We start from the raw sequence: 19097 nt of genomic DNA, 5'->3' as shown, positions 1-19097 counted from the left end.
AAGTCAGATGACCTCACTTTATCTGTAAATGAGGGGGGCTGGACTATGGAATCACTAAAGTGCCTTTCAGCCCTAAATTCTAGGGTCTGCTCAAGATATTTCTAAGCATGTTGTCAGCGGGTGTTCCCCCCACCCCATTCACAACTAGCTCCAGGATCAAACAACTCCTCATGGAATAAAGGATTCCCTTCCCGCTTGGAAAGACGAGTCCAGAGACCCAATCCTTGTAAAAGAGATGGGGGAGGGAGGCAGGGTCATCCTGGTCCTCTTTGTGAGGTCTGGAGTCTAGAACTTGAGAATCGGAGTTTTACAGCTCAGATCCCCTTGTTGCTCCACAGCAGGGAAAGACTCTCCTCCTCTCTCCCCAAAGCCCTAGGGAAACTTCTCTGAACCCAAAAGATGATCAGGAAGAGACTTGAAGACTTCTTTTGGCTCAGGGATTGGCACTGAGATCTGACTTCAAATGGACCGGCTCCCAAAGCACCTGCAGTGCCCGTGGGCACCACTAAGAGTCCCCAACAGGGTCCAGGAGAGGGGCAGCATAGTGACCAAAGCAGGGGGTAGAGGACCCAACTTGGTAGGAACTCCATGCCCTAGATGTGAGTGTCCTTGACCAAAGCACTGTTCACCCAGGACTGGGTAATGGTCTGGCCTAGAGCAGAGCACGCCCGTGGGGTGGAGGGTGGGAGAAGGGGGCGGTTTGGCTTCGGACTCAAGCTTCCTGGCTGGCCCTCCCCCCACTTCTACCTCCACGCGGCGGAGGGCCCCAGTCACACAAAGCTGATATGAGGGCTTCCTGCAGCCGTCCAGGGCTCCAGTATCCTCTAAGGGCCAGTAATTCAGTAATTCAGGAGGAAGCCGCACTACGAATTTCCAGGGTCCCGGAGGCCAGCCCTGGAGAGGTGAGTCAGTGCCCCTGGGGACTGGAGGGAGGGGATGGGTGCTTGGGATGGGTGCTTGGGAGGGGTGTGGGAAGCCCAGCGAGGCTATCTCCTCAGCTGGATGTGGGGTGGAGGGTACCGGTCAAGGGGTCTCCAAATTTTCTTTGCTAGGTGTGCGGATTGGGCGCATCTCCCAAATCCCAGCTCCGCTGAGGCAGCAGTCGCAGCTACGCGAGGGCGGACCGGCCCGCCCAGGGCTACTCAGCTCAAGGAAACCGGAGTGTTTCCTTTCTGACGGGCGGTGAGTCAGAGCGCCCTGGGAACCTCGGCGGGCCGGGAACCCAGCAGTCCAGGGACCGGAACATCCCCCAAAGGGGCCGAGCCTAAGTGGGGGCGATGGAGGCGAAGAAGCAGAACCCGAAGTGAGACAGTGTAGACCGAGAGCAGTGTAGATACCCGGTCCTCACTAGAGCGGTAGCTCCTCCAGAGCCCAAGTGGAGTCCGTTCCCGGCCTCTCCCCCTCCCACCTACCCACGAAAGCGCCCACGGTAGCAAGAGGTTGGAGGTGGGAGGAAGGAGAGAGACAAAATCCCCACTCCGACCCATTTCCCGAAGCCGGCAAATCGAGGCTGGCAGGACTAGCCCGGCGGTGGCCAGGAGCGCTCACCAGCAGCCGCACGTTTCGCGGATGGGACCGGTGAGTCTCAGCAGATAGATTGGGATCCGTGTGGCACCCTTTCCGCCCCGAAGGCACCACCCTCAGTAATACGGGTCGTGGCCCCGACCTACCCTCCGCGGGCTCGGGCCAGTGAGGACCCAGCCCGGGCAAGGCAAAGGAAGGTTAGGGCGAGGAGCTCACCTGCGGGAAGTCATGTCTCTACCACCCGGGGCCCCGGCTCCGGCTCCCCTTACAAGCTCGAAGGAGCGGCCGAGCCCGGCCACAGCCCTGCCCTCCTCTGCCCCGCCCCGGTCGGCTAGCAGGCCCCGCCCCTCATAGGGTTCCGCCCCCTCTGGGCCTAATATGGCCATGTCACGCCTTTTTCCTCCAGGGATCTCCACCTCCTATAGCCTTATTTGGGCCCTGGAACCACGTGGCCGCCCCGGGAGGTCCCTCCCTCCCGCTGAGAGCCACACTTCCCCGGCTCTAGAGCTCAGTCCCTAGTCATCAAGTCCGCGGCTCTTAAAGGGGCCGCGCCACCCTAATCTGGTTTCCTGAAAAGTGGAAGGGAGCAGTGTCCAGCCTGGCTCCCCTGAGCGATCCACAGGCTCCGTCATGTTTCCCAAGTGCACCTCCCTAGAAAGGAAAAAGCAGCTTTTGTGCACTTTCTTTTTTGAAATTCTGACTCAGTTTCTTCGCTGGCTCTCACAGCCTCAGTTCAGGTAGTTTCGGGGCTGATTTCTCCAGGAGAAGGAGGTCCTGGGACAGTTGCCTCTTCCTCCTCTCCCACACTTTTCCCCGGACCAAGGTTGGGAGGCTGGGGAAGTCTGTGAATGGCCCTGCTCCCCTAAAGCTTCTCCGGGGAGCCGGATTTGGCGCTGCCTCAGTGGAGAGGGAGGGCACTCACAGCCACCCGCACCCAAACGTACACACCCCACCAGATCGATGTCCATTCTAACCCAAGTGCCCAGCCCTGACCCTCCCCCAGCCCCTGCCAGAGAATGCCTCCCCTCCCCCTGGCAGCCTTTCCTTTCCAGCTATTAATAACTCCCATAGCCTGATCATTTACTAAATATACCCCCAGGCATAGTTAGGCCCCCAGGCTCATCCCAGGGTTCAGAACAAGTTTGCTCTCTCTCCCCAAGGGCGGTCCTAGCCAGAGTTACCTCCGGTTTGGCCTTCAGGAAGGGTCACAGAAGGTGAGAAGGAATGAGGAGACATCCTGAAGTTGACAGAAAGCTAACTGCCCTTCTGTTATTGGAAGAGGAAGGCAGCTTTTAAGGGTCCCAATCTGGCCTACAGTGTACCCCTGTATGTTATTGGCTGAAATCTGGCCGCAGCGAAATGTAAAATATAAATGTGTGGATGACCAGCACCTCACAGGCTATGAAGGATCCCCATCTTCCCAGGTCGGAACCCATCATTCCCTATTGATTCCATACAGATTCTGTTTCAGTGGGATCAGTCGCAAAGATACAGGCTTCAGTTGATCAGGAGGGTATAAGGTCCATCTATAAATGGCCACAGTTCATGATGGAAATGAATAGTGAGCTTGAGAGAGAGGTGCAGAAGAGGGTGAGGACACTTCAGGCTGTGTCCAAAACAGGGCCTATCACTTAGAAGGTACTTAATAAATGCTCAGAGACTGATGGATTGACCCAGAGGAAGTGGCATCCATCCAAGCCAGACCTTGGAGAATGGGTAGTTTTCAACAGATGGTAACCTTGACTTGGAGGGGAGAGGGCCTTGAGGCAGAAGTTTGGAGAAGGGCCATCCTGAGGTTCTTTGGAGAGAAAATGGCATCTCAGGCCTGCCATTTACCTGGCCCATAAAAAAAAAACCCAACTGGGTCAATGACCTTTTGAGGACTATCCCTTAGAGATAATGCCCATCCAAAGGGACAACACCCATCAAGGATAATGTCCAATGAAGGTAATGTCATTCAAGAACATTTTCCATCAAGGATAATGCCCGAGGAGGTAACATCACTCAAGGATAATGGCCACCAAAGATAGCATCGTTCAAGGAGGACACCCAGTGAAGTCAGGATAGCTCTAGTAGCTAATGGGGAGCTGCCAGTAGACTACAAACTTGCCTTGGGGGTGGGGAAAGCCCAGGCTTGAAGCCTTGAAGTCCCCCCTCCCCCCCTCATGGAGCCTGAGCACTCTGGAGAAGCATTATATCCTAAAGATCAACAAGATAGATAATGGATCTCCATCCTCTACCCTGGGGAGTAATTCCTCCTTATCCATGTTTTCCTTCCAAGAACCTCAGAAGTCTTTCCGGGCATCAGCTCCTTAGTGGAGGGCGGGCAGTGGAGGGGGCTGGGTAAATGGTAGAGAGTGACTAGGAAGGGGCAGAGTGAGGGACCAAAGTGGGGGGGGGTGGCAGCCAAAACTTCAGTTCCAGAAAGGGTAGGAGTTGTTGTGGGGGTGGGAGGAATTCAGACACCACCCAGATTGGTGGGGCCATGAGAGAAAGAATGAGGCTTATAGGAGTCCCCTCTGTATGGGCCCATTTTGTCCAGTTTGACCCATGACAATGACATCAGGCATAAAGCCCTGGGAAGGAGAGGGGGTGGGGAGTCTGTTAATCTGGCCATGGGGTTATCACTAAACAGCTAATAGGAAATCTCATCTTTCCCAAAGCCCCCAGGACTGCCTGGATTGGGGAGAAGAAGTTTGACCCAGACAGACACACAGAACCTTTGGGATGAGGGCAGCTTGAGGTCTCTCAAGGTCCCTCTCTTAAAGGAGCCATCTCAGCCATCCCCAGCTGCTGGGCTAAAGTAAAGGCTGTCTTTCCAAACTATTCCATCCCCCTGCCTCATAATCCTCCTGGCTGAGGAGCTAGGGCTGGGCTGCCCTGAACTCCTCCCAGTGGAGGCCAAAAATGACCCCAGCGATTCTTTCTGACCCTGCACAAGCCTTCAAATTAATTTCCTAAAATACTACCTTCGTCAGGACACCAGACACTCCTGTAAAAATCTTTCACACTTCTGGTTGCCTACTACCCATTCATTAACCATGCAGAGAATAACCACATTTTGGAGTGGGAAGGGATCTCAGCAGCCATCGGATGGGACCCAGACCCTAGTAGAGTCTCCCTTCATGAAGTAAGTTGTAACTTACCCAATGAATAGGACCTCCCACTGGCCTCCCGAGGAAATCTATTTTGCTCTCACATAGCTCTAATTGCTGCCAAATTTTTCCATCTATTAAGGCAAATTTGCCTCCTCTGAACTTCTGCCCTGTGGGACCAAACAAAACCAGGCCAATCTGTCTTCCAGCCCTCAGCCCTTCAAACATTTGGGCAGGCTCTTTTAAGTTTTCTCTAGGCTAACCATACCCAGCCTACCGTTGCCTATCTGCTATGAGGGATACAGGACTAAGGCATAATCACTGATCTTTGGGGGATCTAATGAGATTTTATTGTTGTTCAGTCAGTTCAGTCATGTCCAACTCTATATGACTCCGTTTGGGGTTTTCTTAGTAGATGCTAGAGTGGCTCACCATTTCCTTCTCCAGCTCATTTTTACAGATGGAGGCAAACAGGGTGAAGTGACTTACCCAGGGGTCACACAGCTAGAAAGTGTTTGAGGCCAGATTCGAACTCACAAAGATGAGCCTTCCCACTGTGGCCCCTGGCTGCCCTATGGCACAATCGCTGTTCCTTTGGGGATCAGATGAGCTCATGGATGGAAGATGCATTTTAGATCTTAAAGTACTCCATCCATTTCCATGGTTAGTTTTCAGGAAACTTACAATATAGTGATAGGATACAAAGTCCTTGAAAGCAAGAGATATCATTTTTTAATCTTTGTATGTTCAGAGCCCTCTGGGCAGTGTGGCAGATGACCAGAGAGTCAGGTTTGAAGACAAAGGCCTCATTTAACTTCTCCATGTTCTAGGCAATGCTCTGTGCCAACTTGCATTGACATCCTCACCAGTTCCTGTAATCAGTGAAATCAGGTCATTTCCAATGTCAGACACAGAGGAGTAAACTAACAAATACTTTTTGACTGATAGCACATCAAACCTAAATTCAGCCTGCTATTTAAGGCCTCCCTTGAAATTTGGTCCCTATCTAGTCATGACTTATCTTCCAGTATGCTCCTCGTGATGTCCCCACAGTCTTTATGTCTCATCTCCTCATACACACTTACCATGCCCCAACTCCCATCTGACCTGAAGCAAGCTCCAACCTCACCACTTCCATGAAACTTTCTCAAAACAGCTCAGATAAGCCTTGATCTCCAGCCTCTTTGGAGGTGGGATACTTTTAGCCTACACCAGCACTGGCACCGGAACCAACCTGCCATTTCCCAGAATTCTCTGGGTGAGTCATTTCTCTCATCTGGACTCAGGAGAGTCAGACTAGACCAGCACAGGTATGGGCACTCAGGACACTGAAGGACCCTAGAGAGAGACAGCATGGGGTGGCAGACAAGCTGTGTCTTCAGGCAGCGTATTCAGAACTAGGAAGATTTGAGTTTACATTTTACCTTAGACATATAACTGCATTATCCTAAGTGACATCAACCTCTCTGGATCTCAGTTTCCTCTTCTGATGCACTGTGTTGTTTGTCCTTCATTGTGAACAGGACCAATGAGACACCACAGGTGATATCTTGACTTTCATGAATTGGATTTAAGTGAGGCAGGGCTGCACAAAGTCATCAGCCTCACTCTCTCCTCCAGTCACTGAAGTCCAATGGGAGGACAAAAGACCACCAGCCATGGCCCAATATGTGGCAGATGACCTTGGTGTCTTCAGTGTCTGATCAAGGTTTAAGAGCTCCACAATGCCTGCTTCAGCCACCTTCATGGCCATCAGAGCAAAGTGTTCTCATTCTCCCATTCCACCAAGTCTTCACAGACTTGGGGTAGATGGGTTTGAGGCCTGTCAGTTACCCTCAACCTGGTTTAGCCCATCTGGTTTTTACCAAGGTGTGGCTGCTGAACATGCCACAGGTAAGAGTTGGGTGAAGGTAGACACCAAAGGTAGATGAGCAGCCCCGCAAAGAGTTCCACAAGACCTTACATCAGAGTTACTAGTTCTCTCTCAACACCCCATAATCCCCTTCTTCCTCTAAGGGGGACTCAAAACCTGTATAGTCCCTCTGAGTCTAATAGGATCTTTGGTCCACACCCCTTAATGGCTAGGTACATAGACTTGTGGGGAAGTATGTGTACCTTACAGAGGGATTGAGAATAGCTGGGCACTCTTAGTAGTCTTTAGTCTGGTCTAGGTGGGGCTGGAAAGCAGAAGAGAAGGAAGGGTTCTGGCCCTGCTCCTTTACCCCATAATCTCATAAGACACAAAAATTCATTTCCAAGTTTTCAAACTTTATTTCATGGCGACTGACAAAAGACACACATAAAGTTAGTAATGGTTACATCATGCTGAGTGGGGGTGGGGAGACCTGGAGGCCACTGACCAAACCAGAAGAGAGCAGGGGCTAGGCCTACCTTGGTGTGGCATAGAGAGGTATGGTGTGGCACAGTGTGGTCCCAGCCCCTCTCCCCAACCCCCAACCCCCCTCCCCCCAACAGGCCTCCTGGCTTCTCATACAAACAGAAAATTAAGTGTCCACCAGGCCCAGTCTTGAGTCCTGGCTCCCAGGGGGACTGTGCCCAGCTGGGGTGGGGATGGGAATGGGGAGAGGGAACAGGGAAACAAGGACACAAATGTTGCATTTTAAGGCGTTTCTGATCCCAGCAAACACCACCACCCTTCTCCCCCCCAATATCTGGGAAAGTTTCCTGGGGTCTGGTGTTGTTCCCGATATGTGGGATACCAAGACCACCTCCAGGGAGGAGAGTGAGAGAAAGCCATGGCCATATCTTCTTACTTATAAGGTGCAGCCCCATCCAGTGTATCATCCACCCTCCCCTACTCCAATGCCTCTCTCCCTCATTCTTATGGGAGACTGCCCCACCCCACCCCACCCCCCTATTCTCCCCTAGGGCAGCAGTACCAGGGAAAGAGACAAAATGAAAGGGCTCCAGCTTTGAGATAGGGCACTCCCTAGGCTCCAGCACCCAAGGACAAGGAATGGATCTGAAAGCTGTTTCCCTCCCCCCGCCCCTCACTCTACCACCCCCATAGATAAATCATCCTTTCTGAAAGACAGCTTTTGAAAGAGCCACTTAACAGTCTTTGCTCCCTCTGAGATGTCCATGCCCCCCAGACTCTAGTGCTGAAAAATGAGGGTGGGAAGGGGATAAAAGTCCAACTCCCAGATGTCCTTTCTGCTGAAAGTCACCATAATTACTCCTGTAAAAGCCACAGACCACACCCATTCTCTTCTAGTTCAAAAATGGGCCCTGGGGACCACTGCCTGAGGTGTTTCTGATGAGAGAGAAAGCCCATGTTTGGAAGCCCAAGTGTGGTGCCATGATCACGAAGTGCAGGCAGCTGGTGTGGGAAGGATCAGAGGACTTCAAAATGATCTTCCCTTGGCTGGGAGAGCAAGGTCCAACAGCATCTGGTCCCTTCCTCTCCGCAGGAGTGAGGTCCATCCACCCACATTCAGATGCAGTGACCAGGCAGGAGGGGGATGGATTGGTCGCCATTCCCTGGAGCATGGGGGATCCAAGCCAGGCTGGGAAATATGGGAAGAGAGCCCCAAAGGCTCTTTGAACCCAACAGATAAGATCAATTCAAAGTCACATTATTGGCACCAAGCAGGCCTGAGCCATGGATGTCCCCCAAGGTAAAGGAGTTTGGAGGCTGGGCCCCAGGGAGAAGGTGTAGCAGCGAGGGCAGAAACCATCCTCCTCTGCTTCTCCTCCCCGCCAAATAAAGCCTGAAATAAGACCCTCAGAGCCCACTCATGCTATCTGGCTTCTGAAAAGCAAAGTCAGGCAAGGAAGGGATGGCACACACTGTTTCCATTCAGCCTTGGTGAAGCGTGCCCCGGGCACTGAGCTTCAGGCCATCTGAGCAGAGGCAGCAATGTCCTGGAGGAGTATCGATGTGTGTGAGTGTGTGTGTGTGTGTGTGTGTGTGTGTGTGTGTGTGTGTGTGTGTGTGTGTGTGTGTGTGTGTGTGTGTGTGTGTGTGTGTGTACACACACAAGACACTGTTGGGAGAGGGGAATATGGTAGGGATGGCAAGAAGGATGACAGTGCATTAAACAATAACAGATAAAGTCAGACTCTTACATACATAAATTACAAAACAAAAGACTGATGAGAGGGGTGGGAATGGGTAGTGCGGAGTCGAGGACCCAGTCTAGCTTATGTCCCTCTAGCCTGGACTTCTCTCAGCCAGGTCTGATCCATCTTCATCTTCCTTGGGGGCAGAACAAGGAGGGAGAGAGACAACTGGGACCTGGCTGAAGCCCTCTGGGAAATAGCCTGCAGTCTGTCTGGTCCAGGCCCTCATAGGGCTGCCCCTGGGTTTGGGCCCACCAGATGTCCAAAATAAGGGCCGGGCCCCAGGCCCCTCCCCAAACTGGAGGCCAGTGGAAGGTAGCTCTCACCAGAGCAGGGGTAGAGGAAGGTCTCCATTTCCTCCATCCCCTGACAGGCAGGCAGGGGGGAAATTATATATTAAAAAAAGCCATGAGTTTACAAAAATAGAGAATAATTACAACAACTGGCATGAGGCAGGGCTGGAGGCGGGCAGGGGCATCATGGGGCTGAGCAATGCCGCAGGGCAGGCTTATGTAAGGCGTCCTCAACCAGGTGCAGCTCCTTCTGGCCGACCACCACTCCCCGGATGCAGCCCACAAAGCCTGTGCTGTACGCTTTGGGTAGGCTGTGTGCCACAGTCAACTTCTCCATGCCCCCTGGGTGAGACAACAGGGGAGAGCAGATCAGTCAGACCAGGAGGGTGCTGGCTGCCTGTCAGGGCCTGACGCCATGCCCCCCTTAGTCCATACACCCTCCCACTGTCAGGGGGACTGGCTACAGGAGTGACCTAAGCTGAGCGAACACAGGAAAAGAAGCTACTCTGCACAAACATTAGAGGAGAAAATACCCCTTCATCCCTTCTTTAAAGAGGTCAGGGAGGGGGGCTAAGGGTGTGGAATATGGCCTACATTGCCAGACTCAATGGAGGTGTTCATTGGTTTGGTTAAACGGTTTCCCCCTTTTGATCTTCTTTGGGTCACAAGGCATGGCAAGATGGGAACAGGAATGGAGAAGGGAAGGATAAATCATTTTGTTCCAGAAATGAAGGTGAGATCCATAAAAATTTTAAATCTAAAGAAAACAAAGCTGGGCCCAGCCTAAGGGACAGTGGCTTCTGAGGAGCTGGAGACGTGTGACTGGGATGCATTCCCAAGTCATGTCTCCGTGGGCCTTGAGCATCGGTAAAGTGCTCCACATAAAAGTAGTCTGCTTGAGACCTGTAGGGAAAACAGGTTCATTTCACAGATGAGGAAACTGAGATTCAGACAGGGAGTACATGAATACCCACAGCTTCCTAATTCCAAGTCCAGCAGAAATGATTCTGGGACTTCTATCCACTCCTGCTTCCTTCACTGCCCTCGACTTGGTATGTAGAGAAGAGAGTTGGACATTTGACTGAAATGCTATAGATGTCACATGTCCTTGGAGGGGCCAACCCATCCCCCTCTCCAGCTGGAGCTGAATCCCTCCAGTGGAGGCAACAGCTGAAGAGATAACCCATTACCCCATCACTTCCAGTCTCATTGGGCTGGTAAGAAATGTCTGTTGATTGATTGAAGGAAACCCTGAAGTGCCACAATTATTAACACAGGAGGGCAGAGGGACTTCCTAAAAAATGATTTTCCCTTTTCCCTCCCCACCCTCCAGCTCTCAGAAGCACTCACCCAGCCAGAGAGTTCCATCCGTGTCCAACTGTGTGGCCCCCAGTGGGGAGGATCCTGTCACCGGGGCCTCATTGCCGACCTGCAGAGAGCCTTCCCTTTGTACTCTGGGGGAAGGGAGAGAGAAGAAGGAGGCTGAATTAGCTCCTTACACACACACACACACACACACACACACACACACACACAGACACACACACACACACACACACACACACACACACACACACACACACACTGCAGCCCTTTTCCCACCTCACCTTCTCCAAGCAGCCTGGTGGGATTGCCACCATCTGACTGGCCTTGCTGCTCTAGCCCCTGTCTGACTTGCAATAAGACACCTCTGCTTCCATGAGTAAAATCCATCTCTGATCTGTTTCTGTGTGGTTATATGTGCGTGTTTGCATGCATGCAGCATGTCCTGGGGCACAAAGATGTGCATGCATGTCTATGTGTGCCTGTATGTACTGTGTGTACATGTGGACCTTTCTGAGGGTGTCGGCAGGTGTGTGCAAGTCTGAGTACACGTGTGTGTACCAGGCCTCATGTGAACATGCACCCTAGTATTACATGAGGAGAATCATGCCTGTGTAGGTCTTAAGGGTTAGCGTATATACATATCTGCAGCATGTGTCTGTGTACCCATGTGCATTTGGGCATGGGGTTGTACCATGCTCAGTCTAACAAATTTAAACTGAGGGTGGGTTACAAGGAGGTTCTAGCTGCTTCCTCAGAGTGGGGTCAGGTCTCCTCTCATATCCTGGGGCAGGTTCAATCTGTGTCTGTGTCTCCATCCTTCGGAGCTCTATGGGGCCCATCCCCCACTACTCCTCGTTGTCCAGTTTGTGCCTGACAAAGCCAGGCCTCTGTCCCCCTAGGGGCACCCAGGGCCAGGATTCCTGCTGCTGTGGGGGCCAGGTTGCTGTCTGGGCCTGCCTACCCTCCCATCTGCCTGCCCGCCTGCCCACTGGCTGAAGCATCTCAGCCACCCCCTACAGCTGTCCCTGCTCTGGCTTGGCCTGGCCCACCCTGTGCTGTAAATAACCAAGCTGTGTCCCCAGGGCAGGCCTGGGCATTCTCCCTACCCCCATCCTCCTGGTCATTCCTAGAATCTGGGACAGGCAAGTCTGGGCACAGCCGGTACCCCCTGCCCCGACTCTCACCTCTATTATTAGCCCCAGGGCCAGTGGGCCAAGCTGGGCCAATGCCTGAGACAGTCGGCCTTTGGCCTGTGCAGCTGTCCTCCCCCCAGCCCCTCGTCCCCAGCTCCTGCTGACCTGGAAGCCTTGACACGCAGCCAGCGGTTGGTGTTAACAGGCACTGTGGAGCGCAATACAACAGGCTGGGAGCCCAGGTCATAGGTCATCTGCAGGTGGCCATTCACGATGGCCAGTGCAATGTAATCAGCCCGCTCGGTGCCCTTGCCACTCCACAGCACCAATCCCTGCATGGCCTCCGTTCGCAAGCTCAGTTCAAAGTGGTTTTCCTGCAGGGCCTTCTCACTGTGGGGGAGAGGCCGGGACAGGTTGTCAGAGACCTGAGGGGAGGGGGAATGGGAGTGACAGCCCAAATGGACCAGGAAAGGAGCAGCTGCCCTGGGGCATCAACTTTAGTTGGTCTAGACATGCACCCACCGAGATGGAGGGGAGGCAGAGACACACTGGGAAGGACAAGAGAAACTGAGACACAGACAGAGGGGACCAAAAGACAGAGACAATGGCAAAGGAGCACAGAGACCCAGACACTGAGAGACACATGAGACACCAAGAGACACAGAGAGACACCAAAAGGCTGAGGCAGGCAGACAGGGAGGCCACAGTGGACCTGGGCACTTGGGCACACGCTCACCTGGAAAGGACCCCGGAGTCCAGAGCATCAGGACTTAGAAGCAAGAAGAGAGGGAGGGAAGCAGTAAGCAGGGAGAGAGGAAGCCTGAGCAGGGGCAGGGAGGCCAGGGGAGGACGAGGCTGACCAAGGAACCCAGGGAAGTGATGGGGAAAGGAGGAAGCTGCTCCCCCCTACCCCTAGTGTTTCTGGGGATGAAGTCTTGGGTCATTCCCTTCCTGGGGAAGAGAAGGTCCTCCCTGAAGGGGACTGGACCGTCTAAAGGTTGCTCAGTTCCATCCTCTACCTTGGGGTAGACCTCCCCATGATCAAGCCCTAGTAGATGGTTATTCCAGGGTTACCTAGGGGGCATGAGCATAGCTGGATCTGTCTTGGGTACAAGGAAGGGATCGCCAGGCCTTCCCTTCCCCCTCTCCAGTGTCCTGGAGAACCCCATAGGAAGATGCCTGCCCATTCTCCCAAAATCAGAGAACTGGGAGGGTCTTAATAATGGGGATATGGCCCCTTCAGACAGAACACAGAGGCTTCCTGTGGGGAGGCGGACAATCTGTGGCCTGGCCACTGGAAGCATGCAGACATCTATGCAGCCCCAGTGCCAGCCCAGGGCCAGACAAAGCCCAACTCTTAGCTCCCAAGGGAGGAGGAGGGATGGGATGAAGCAGGATGGGAGGTCAAGGGGATGCCTTGTCGGGAAAACACAGAACACCAAGTACACTAATACGCATGTGCGCTACACAGAGATAAACCGGGTGTACACATACAATGTGCTTAGGAGCATTGTAAGAGACAGGAAGGCCCTCATCACCGAGAGAAGGGTAGCAATATCTCCCTGAAATGAAAACTAACCTAGCCCAGCCCGACTCACTTGGGTCTGAGGACTGGTACCAGACAGGGAGGCTGAGGCTCCAAACAGTCAGGAAACTTCTTCCTGATGTCTGACCCGAATCTTCCCTGTTAACGGCTCTAGGCCCCAGGTCGGAACCTCAGTTCCTGCCATCTCCACTGCTTCCACTGTTCCTGGCCCCTACCCTGGGCATGGTTCCCTAGCTGAGGATAGGCCTGGGGACAGGTGACCTTTAGGGATAGGAAATGGATGGATGGATGGATGGCCTGTGAAGGTGGAGGGGCAGTGCTCTGGCCTGGGGATGACTGGTAAGCACATGAAGATGATGAGACTGGGGATGCTTGATGGGTGACCTGCAGCTTGGAGGCTGGCCAGTGGACACATGAGGATGGGGAGCCCCAGAAAAGCTAAATGGACTGAGAAGATTGGCAGGGGCGAAGGGGGCTGACCTGTAAGACCCCTGAGGATAAGGAGTCTGGGAATGGATGGACAGTCCCTGAAGCTGGCTGACCTATGAGGATGGGGACTGGGGGAGAGGGGAAAGGTCAGGGGCTGTAGGGTGATTGCATGATCAATGAGGATGGCACATGTCCAGTGAGGGGGGTGGAGCTACTGAGCTACTTACGCTGGGATCTCATTGGTCAGTTCGCTTGGAAACAGAGAAACAAGGACAGTAAGAAGGCAAGACACAGACAGGCAATTGGAGATAGAAGACAGACAGACATCAGAGACATACAGAAAGTGCAGAGGGCCAGGCTAGTAAGGGAGAGGGGGCCGACTGGAAGGGAGGAAGGAAAGGGAAAGACTCCACTTCCCACCCTTGGTCAGGGACGTTGGTGGTAGCCTTGATTGGCTCTCCCTTCCAATCTTCTTAGAAGCTGCTGGGAGATCTGAAGGCAGCTGGTGAGGGGTCCAATGGGAGGCTGGGGGGGCAGGGGAGCTTCAGGAGTCAGGGGAGTATTACCTGGTGGTCACCGCATTGTGATACTCAATGAATGTGCGTCCATCAAAGGCGATGGAGTCCAGGTCAGCAGCCGACTTCTCAATCAGCCCTGGGTGCGGTGGGGGGAGGAGGAAGGAGTTAGGACCACTAGTGTAGAGCCAGAAGGGACCTTAGGAATCAGCTGGTTTAACTCCTTCACTGTGCTGGGAAAAACTGTCCCCTGAAACATGCAATTTTTGCTCAAGAGCGCACAGGTAGGAAGAGGCTGGGTTGGGATTTGAAACCAGGCCCTCTAATGCCAGCTCACTTCTTACTGCACCCTGCTCCCTCCCCTTCTAACCCTCACCTCCTTTCTTTTCTGAGTCTAACCTTAATCTCTCTAACTATAGTGGAAGAAAGCCAAAGTGGCACAGCTCTGTCTCGCCAGGCTTCTCTCCCAAACCACCCCTTAACGAAGCCCCGGCCTCACCCTTCTCGCAGTGGGCCCCTGAGAAGCCCCCAGGGCACAGGCACTCATAGGTGTCCTGCCGGGGAGAGCAGGAGCCCCCATTGAGGCAGGGCTGGCCTGAGGCCCGGGTACAGGGGTGGTCGGGGAAGGAGGAGATCTCGACAGCATCCAGGACGTTCTCCCTTGTCAACAGCTGGCGACCCTTCAATGAGACCTGGAAGCAGGGGAGGGAAGGGGCAGGTGTGGGGGCTACCTGGGAGCCATGCCCCATGTCTGGCTCCCCTGGCTCCCCTCCCCATACCTAAGGCAGCTCTTACCGTCTGGATGGCCCCATCAAAGCCTCCAGAGACAGCAGCTGCACGGGCCAATTTGCTGAAGTCAGGAGCACCTCCAACATAGAGCGGTTCCTTCAAGTTGAGGACAGTGTGTGGCATCTGGGTGGGGCAGTGGGGGGAGGAAGAGAACTGTGAGAATCTGAGTCAGAAGGGGGTCCTCACATGCCTTGCCTTGAGTCTGAAAGACCCTAGGGGACACACTTAATACACCCCCAACCACCAACATCCCCATCCCTAACCCCAAAGACAATGGCTCTACCCAGGATTCATTGAAACACACAGAAATGGCTGACGATGAGGTATCACTAGATGTGGGGCAGGAAGTCAAGAATGGCAGAGGAGAGACATGGAGGCAGCTATTCTAGACACTGAATCTGAGTGAAGATGGAGGGGAACAATGGGAAACAACAAGGGATGGGAGGAAGGTAGCCAAATGAACAATTCAGGTCATACAGTAGAGATTTGGAGCCGGAAGGAACCTCGGGGTCAACCAGTCTAACCCCCTTACTTTACAATGGAGGGAACTGAGGTCCAGAGAAGTCAAGACAACCAATCAACCAAGCATTTATAAAGCACCTACTATGTGCCAGGGACTGTTCTAGGTACTGGGAACACAAAGATCAAAATAAAAGAATTTCGCTCTCGAGGAGTTTGCAAATAGTAAAGTGGGAGAAACATGATTTGACCCTAGACTCTGTCTCTGATACAAATGTTCAATTCATTCTGCCAGGCAGCCAGAATTCAGTCTAAGTGTCTCCTGCGCTCACAGCCCCAAGTCAGGGCTAGGGATGCTTCTTGCTTTGGTTTCATCATCACAGATTTGGGGAATTTCTCCACTGATGCAGGATTGCAACCCCTCAGTCAATCACTTGGTGGGTGGTCTTTTCCATTCACTAGGGCCAAAAAATTCACTTGCCACCACCAAGTTACTAATAAGCCTCTCTAGATTTAGGCCAGCTGGGCCTCAGCTCCAGCTAGCCTCACTGGCTGGAGTCTGCTAGCACTGCCTTTGAGATCACAGGCACTTCTGTACCATGAAGAAGCTCCAAAGGGGGACTTCGGCAGAGGCAATGACCGAACCCTGCCCTCCAGGAGCTTACAGTCTAGTGAGAGTGTGGGGGGAGGATGAGGAGGGTTGAGGAAGGGATGTGTCCACAGATGACTACAGGTCAGGTTAGAATGACGTCAGGTTATAGGACAGGGCAAACAGAAGCAATACTTATCTGTACCTTTCGGGATTTCTGAAATCCGGAGGGGGTAATGCAGAGAGAGGGCGAGAAAGGGGGAAGCAAGGAGGGCCAAGAACAAAGACAAAGACAGACAGACAGAGACAGGGATAGACAGACAGGGAGAGAGAGAAAACAGATCAGTAGGATAATGCCAGAGGGCCCAGGGGACAAGGGTGGCCAGTAGTGGGAAGTGGGGGATCCCACAGGACCTCCCCTACACTTAGAGATCTAAGCAGAAGAGGGACCCCGAATTGCAGGGGGGCAGCAGAAATATAGGAACTTATCAGGATTACTTGGGAAAATGACAGAGCTACAGAAGGAGGAATGGGGAGAGCCCTCTCCCCCCAGGCACCCAATCCAAGCTCCAGGATCCCAGCAGCCCCTTTCCCCAGACCAGCACCCCCATACCCCAACTAGGGAGGGGGTCTGCCTATCCTGCTGCCAGTCAGGGGTAGGATGGAACCCCTCATTTGAAGCCAGTTCACTTACTGGGGACTCTCCCAGCACTCTTTCCCCATCATTGATCCACATGGCCCCCTTCCTCCCATTCCGCTCCAGAGAGACTTGGGTCCATTTGTTCAAGGTGATGGGTTCCTTGCTCCTGGTGGATGGGAGATGAGGCAATAGGACAGCTAGCCCAGCTCAGGGCTCTCTCAGGCCTGTCTAGCCAGCCCTGACCCAGACCTCCCCTGTCTGGCTCAGCTGCCAAGTGCAATCCCAGCCCTGGTCAGTCACCTGATGACCGCGGCCCCCTTGCCCAGATCATAGCGATATTCCAGATGCCCGCCGTGCAGGGCCAGGGACACGAAGTCACCTTTCCCATCCGTCTTCTGCCCATTGTAGAAAAGGACGCCCGTGGGACTCCGGGCTAGGAATACCACTTCCATAGCCATCTTCTCTCTGTGACAGTTGGGAAGTCATCCCAGTCATCCCCCTGCCTCGAGGCCCTCACCATGCCATCCTCCCTTAGGTCTCAGCTGATCTGCAGGGAGAGCCAGGAGCCAAAAGTGCCCTCCTCACCTCCCACTGTGGACTTCAGACCCCTTTAGTCCCCTGAGAGCTGACTCTCAATCCCAGCCCCTCTCACCCCCGGACATCGCCAAAAGTGTGCAGGCCTTTCAGCTCCAGGTAGGAAAAACCGTTGAAGGTGGGCAGGAAGGGCCTGGATGGGTCTTGCTCTGTGACTGGGAAATGGGGGAGAAGGAAGTCAGGTGGCTTAGAGCAGGTGGTATTCTATGCTTGTCTGGCACATGCCCTGGCTTCCCTCCCACACCTCTCTCAGTTTCCTCTCTGTAAGTGAGAGGCCCAGCCTTGGAGGTCCCTTCCAGCCTGACAGTTAAGGGTCTATTTGTCACAGACCTTGATCAAGCCATTTGACCTTGGTCAAGTCTCAGCTGTAAAAGGAGGGACTCGGGCAAGCTGGCCTCTGAGGTGCCTTCCAACTCCAGACCTGAGAACACCAAGACTTTGAAGTGAGAGGACCTGGACTCAAATTCCGGCATTGCCACAACCCTGGGCCTCAATTTCCTTATTTGTCAAATGAGAAGGCTGGACTAGCCAGCTTTGAGCCACTGTCCTGGGGTATAACAAGGGTGGGACACCTATGCTGATAGAGAATCCATCCACAAGCATCGACTAATGGCCTACTATGCACCTGACACCATGCCAGGTGCTGGGGCATGAATGAAATACATGAAGCAATCCCTCCTCACAAGGCAGTGTGAACCTAGCCCGTTGGTGCCACACTCCACAGCATCTCCTACAAGCATCCTTGCCTGCTTCCCTCTACTTCTTCCTCTCAGGATAGGCTGGACTCTGTACCCCCCCCCCAACTGAATCTGCCCTAACCTCCTCTCTTTCTGCCTCTTCTACCCCCACCCGGCCTTACCTGTCTGACAGAACTGGCCTCCTCTCCCCATGGGGCATTCGCACTTGGCACCTCCCTCAGGCAGCACTCGGCAGGTAGCTGCCCCTTGGCAAGGATTGGGTTGGCACGGGTTCCTCTCATCAGCACAGGTAGGGCCTGGGAGTGGGAAGGGAGGTTCAGGGTCTGCCATCCCCAGTCCCTAGGCTCTACCTCAGTCAACCCCTCATCCCACCTCTGCCCCACTCACCCACACCACCAGTCTCACCTTCTCGGCCTTTTGGACACTGACAGTGGAACATGTCAGCCTCTCGGGCCTGGCAGGTGGCACCATGATGGCAGGGATTGGGCAGGCAGGGGTTATTCCCACACTCGCCCACCCCTGAGCCATAGAGAACATCTGGGCCTTTCTCTCGAAGCCCAACCCTTTGGTTGTTCACATCCAAGAGGCGGATACAGCCCCTCAGGCCAGCCCGAGCTGTTGTGCGCTCCGACACTCTGCCAGAGGAAGAAGTTGGGGCAGGGTCAGTGCTGTGGCCTGGCTGGCTCTGCCTCCCCCCTGCCACCAAGCCACCTGCTCCATCCAGCCCCCACTCACACGGATGCCTGGTCCTCAGGGACTCCACCCACAAAGAGGTCTGTGTCCAGATTGAGACCGTCGGTGCCACTGGGACTCTCACCAGTCACATGGGGCTCCCCATCTACAGAGAGCATTCCTTGGCGCCGGTTCCTTGTCACTACCAAGTGGTGCCACCGGCCACGTTCAATGGGCACCTTGCTGGTGATGATGCCCATGCCTGAGCCCGTGTCAAACCTGATGGGTGGATATGGCATTGCAGGGTTGGGGGTTCAGGTGGTGATTCTGACCCTATGGTACATGGCCCTCCCCACCCCTTACCCTGGACCCCTCACTTCAGAATCACCCACCTCATCTACACCTGATCCAGAGGTCAACATCAGATGGCCTTCTAGAGCCAGATGGGGTCTTAGAGCCATTTTATTGATTCAGAAACTGAGGCCCAGAAAGGGCCCAAGTAATTTGACTTAAATTAAGTGACACACAGGAAGTAAAGGGTCAAGGTGGAATTTGAACACTGGTCGGCTGACTCCCTTTCCCACTTATGCCATAAAACCTCTTACCCATGAAGCCAAGACAAGCCCGAAGCATGGTAAGCAAGCACCCCATGGGCTAACTCAGTGTCACACACACACTCACACACATACACACATAACACACACATACACAC

General features: G+C 53.6%; 2 protein-coding genes and 1 long non-coding RNA gene across 5 annotated transcripts in view; 1 reads left to right on the top strand and 2 right to left on the bottom strand.

Moving 5' to 3' along the window:
* LOC140503981 (tyrosine-protein phosphatase non-receptor type 11-like) overlaps positions 1–1864 on the bottom strand; it is a 49592-nt gene extending 47728 nt beyond the window's left edge. The window contains exon 1 of the mRNA XM_072608436.1: positions 1741–1864. Within this exon, the coding sequence (XP_072464537.1) occupies positions 1741–1754 (14 nt within the window). The 5' untranslated portion in view covers positions 1755–1864. The remainder of the gene's footprint in view (positions 1–1740) is intronic.
* LOC140503985 (uncharacterized) lies at positions 737–3819 on the top strand. Its single transcript, XR_011966930.1, has 3 exons — positions 737–902; positions 1053–1578; positions 2685–3819. It is a non-coding gene; the product is annotated as an uncharacterized lncRNA (long non-coding RNA).
* A 4326-nt stretch (positions 3820–8145) lies between these two features.
* Positions 8146–19097, bottom strand: part of AGRN (agrin) — an 86704-nt gene continuing 75752 nt past the window's right edge. For all 3 annotated transcript variants that reach the window (XM_072608431.1, XM_072608433.1, XM_072608432.1), the window contains 12 exons: positions 18449–18664; positions 18119–18348; positions 17875–18009; positions 17074–17170; positions 16722–16886; positions 16476–16587; positions 14740–14856; positions 14444–14636; positions 13996–14083; positions 11620–11844; positions 10346–10449; positions 8146–9337 (listed from right to left, as the gene is read on the bottom strand). In XM_072608431.1, coding sequence (XP_072464532.1) covers positions 9180–9337; positions 10346–10449; positions 11620–11844; positions 13996–14083; positions 14444–14636; positions 14740–14856; positions 16476–16587; positions 16722–16886; positions 17074–17170; positions 17875–18009; positions 18119–18348; positions 18449–18664 — 1840 coding nt within the window. In that variant the 3' untranslated portion in view covers positions 8146–9179. The remainder of the gene's footprint in view (positions 9338–10345; positions 10450–11619; positions 11845–13995; positions 14084–14443; positions 14637–14739; positions 14857–16475; positions 16588–16721; positions 16887–17073; positions 17171–17874; positions 18010–18118; positions 18349–18448; positions 18665–19097) is intronic.

Source organism: Notamacropus eugenii, chromosome 5 (genome assembly GCF_028372415.1).
Source record: "Notamacropus eugenii isolate mMacEug1 chromosome 5, mMacEug1.pri_v2, whole genome shotgun sequence".
NCBI classification, from domain to species: Eukaryota; Metazoa; Chordata; class Mammalia; order Diprotodontia; family Macropodidae; genus Notamacropus; species Notamacropus eugenii.
The sequence above is the reverse complement of the archived record's forward strand: the minus strand, read 5'-3'. Positions and strand labels throughout refer to the sequence as shown.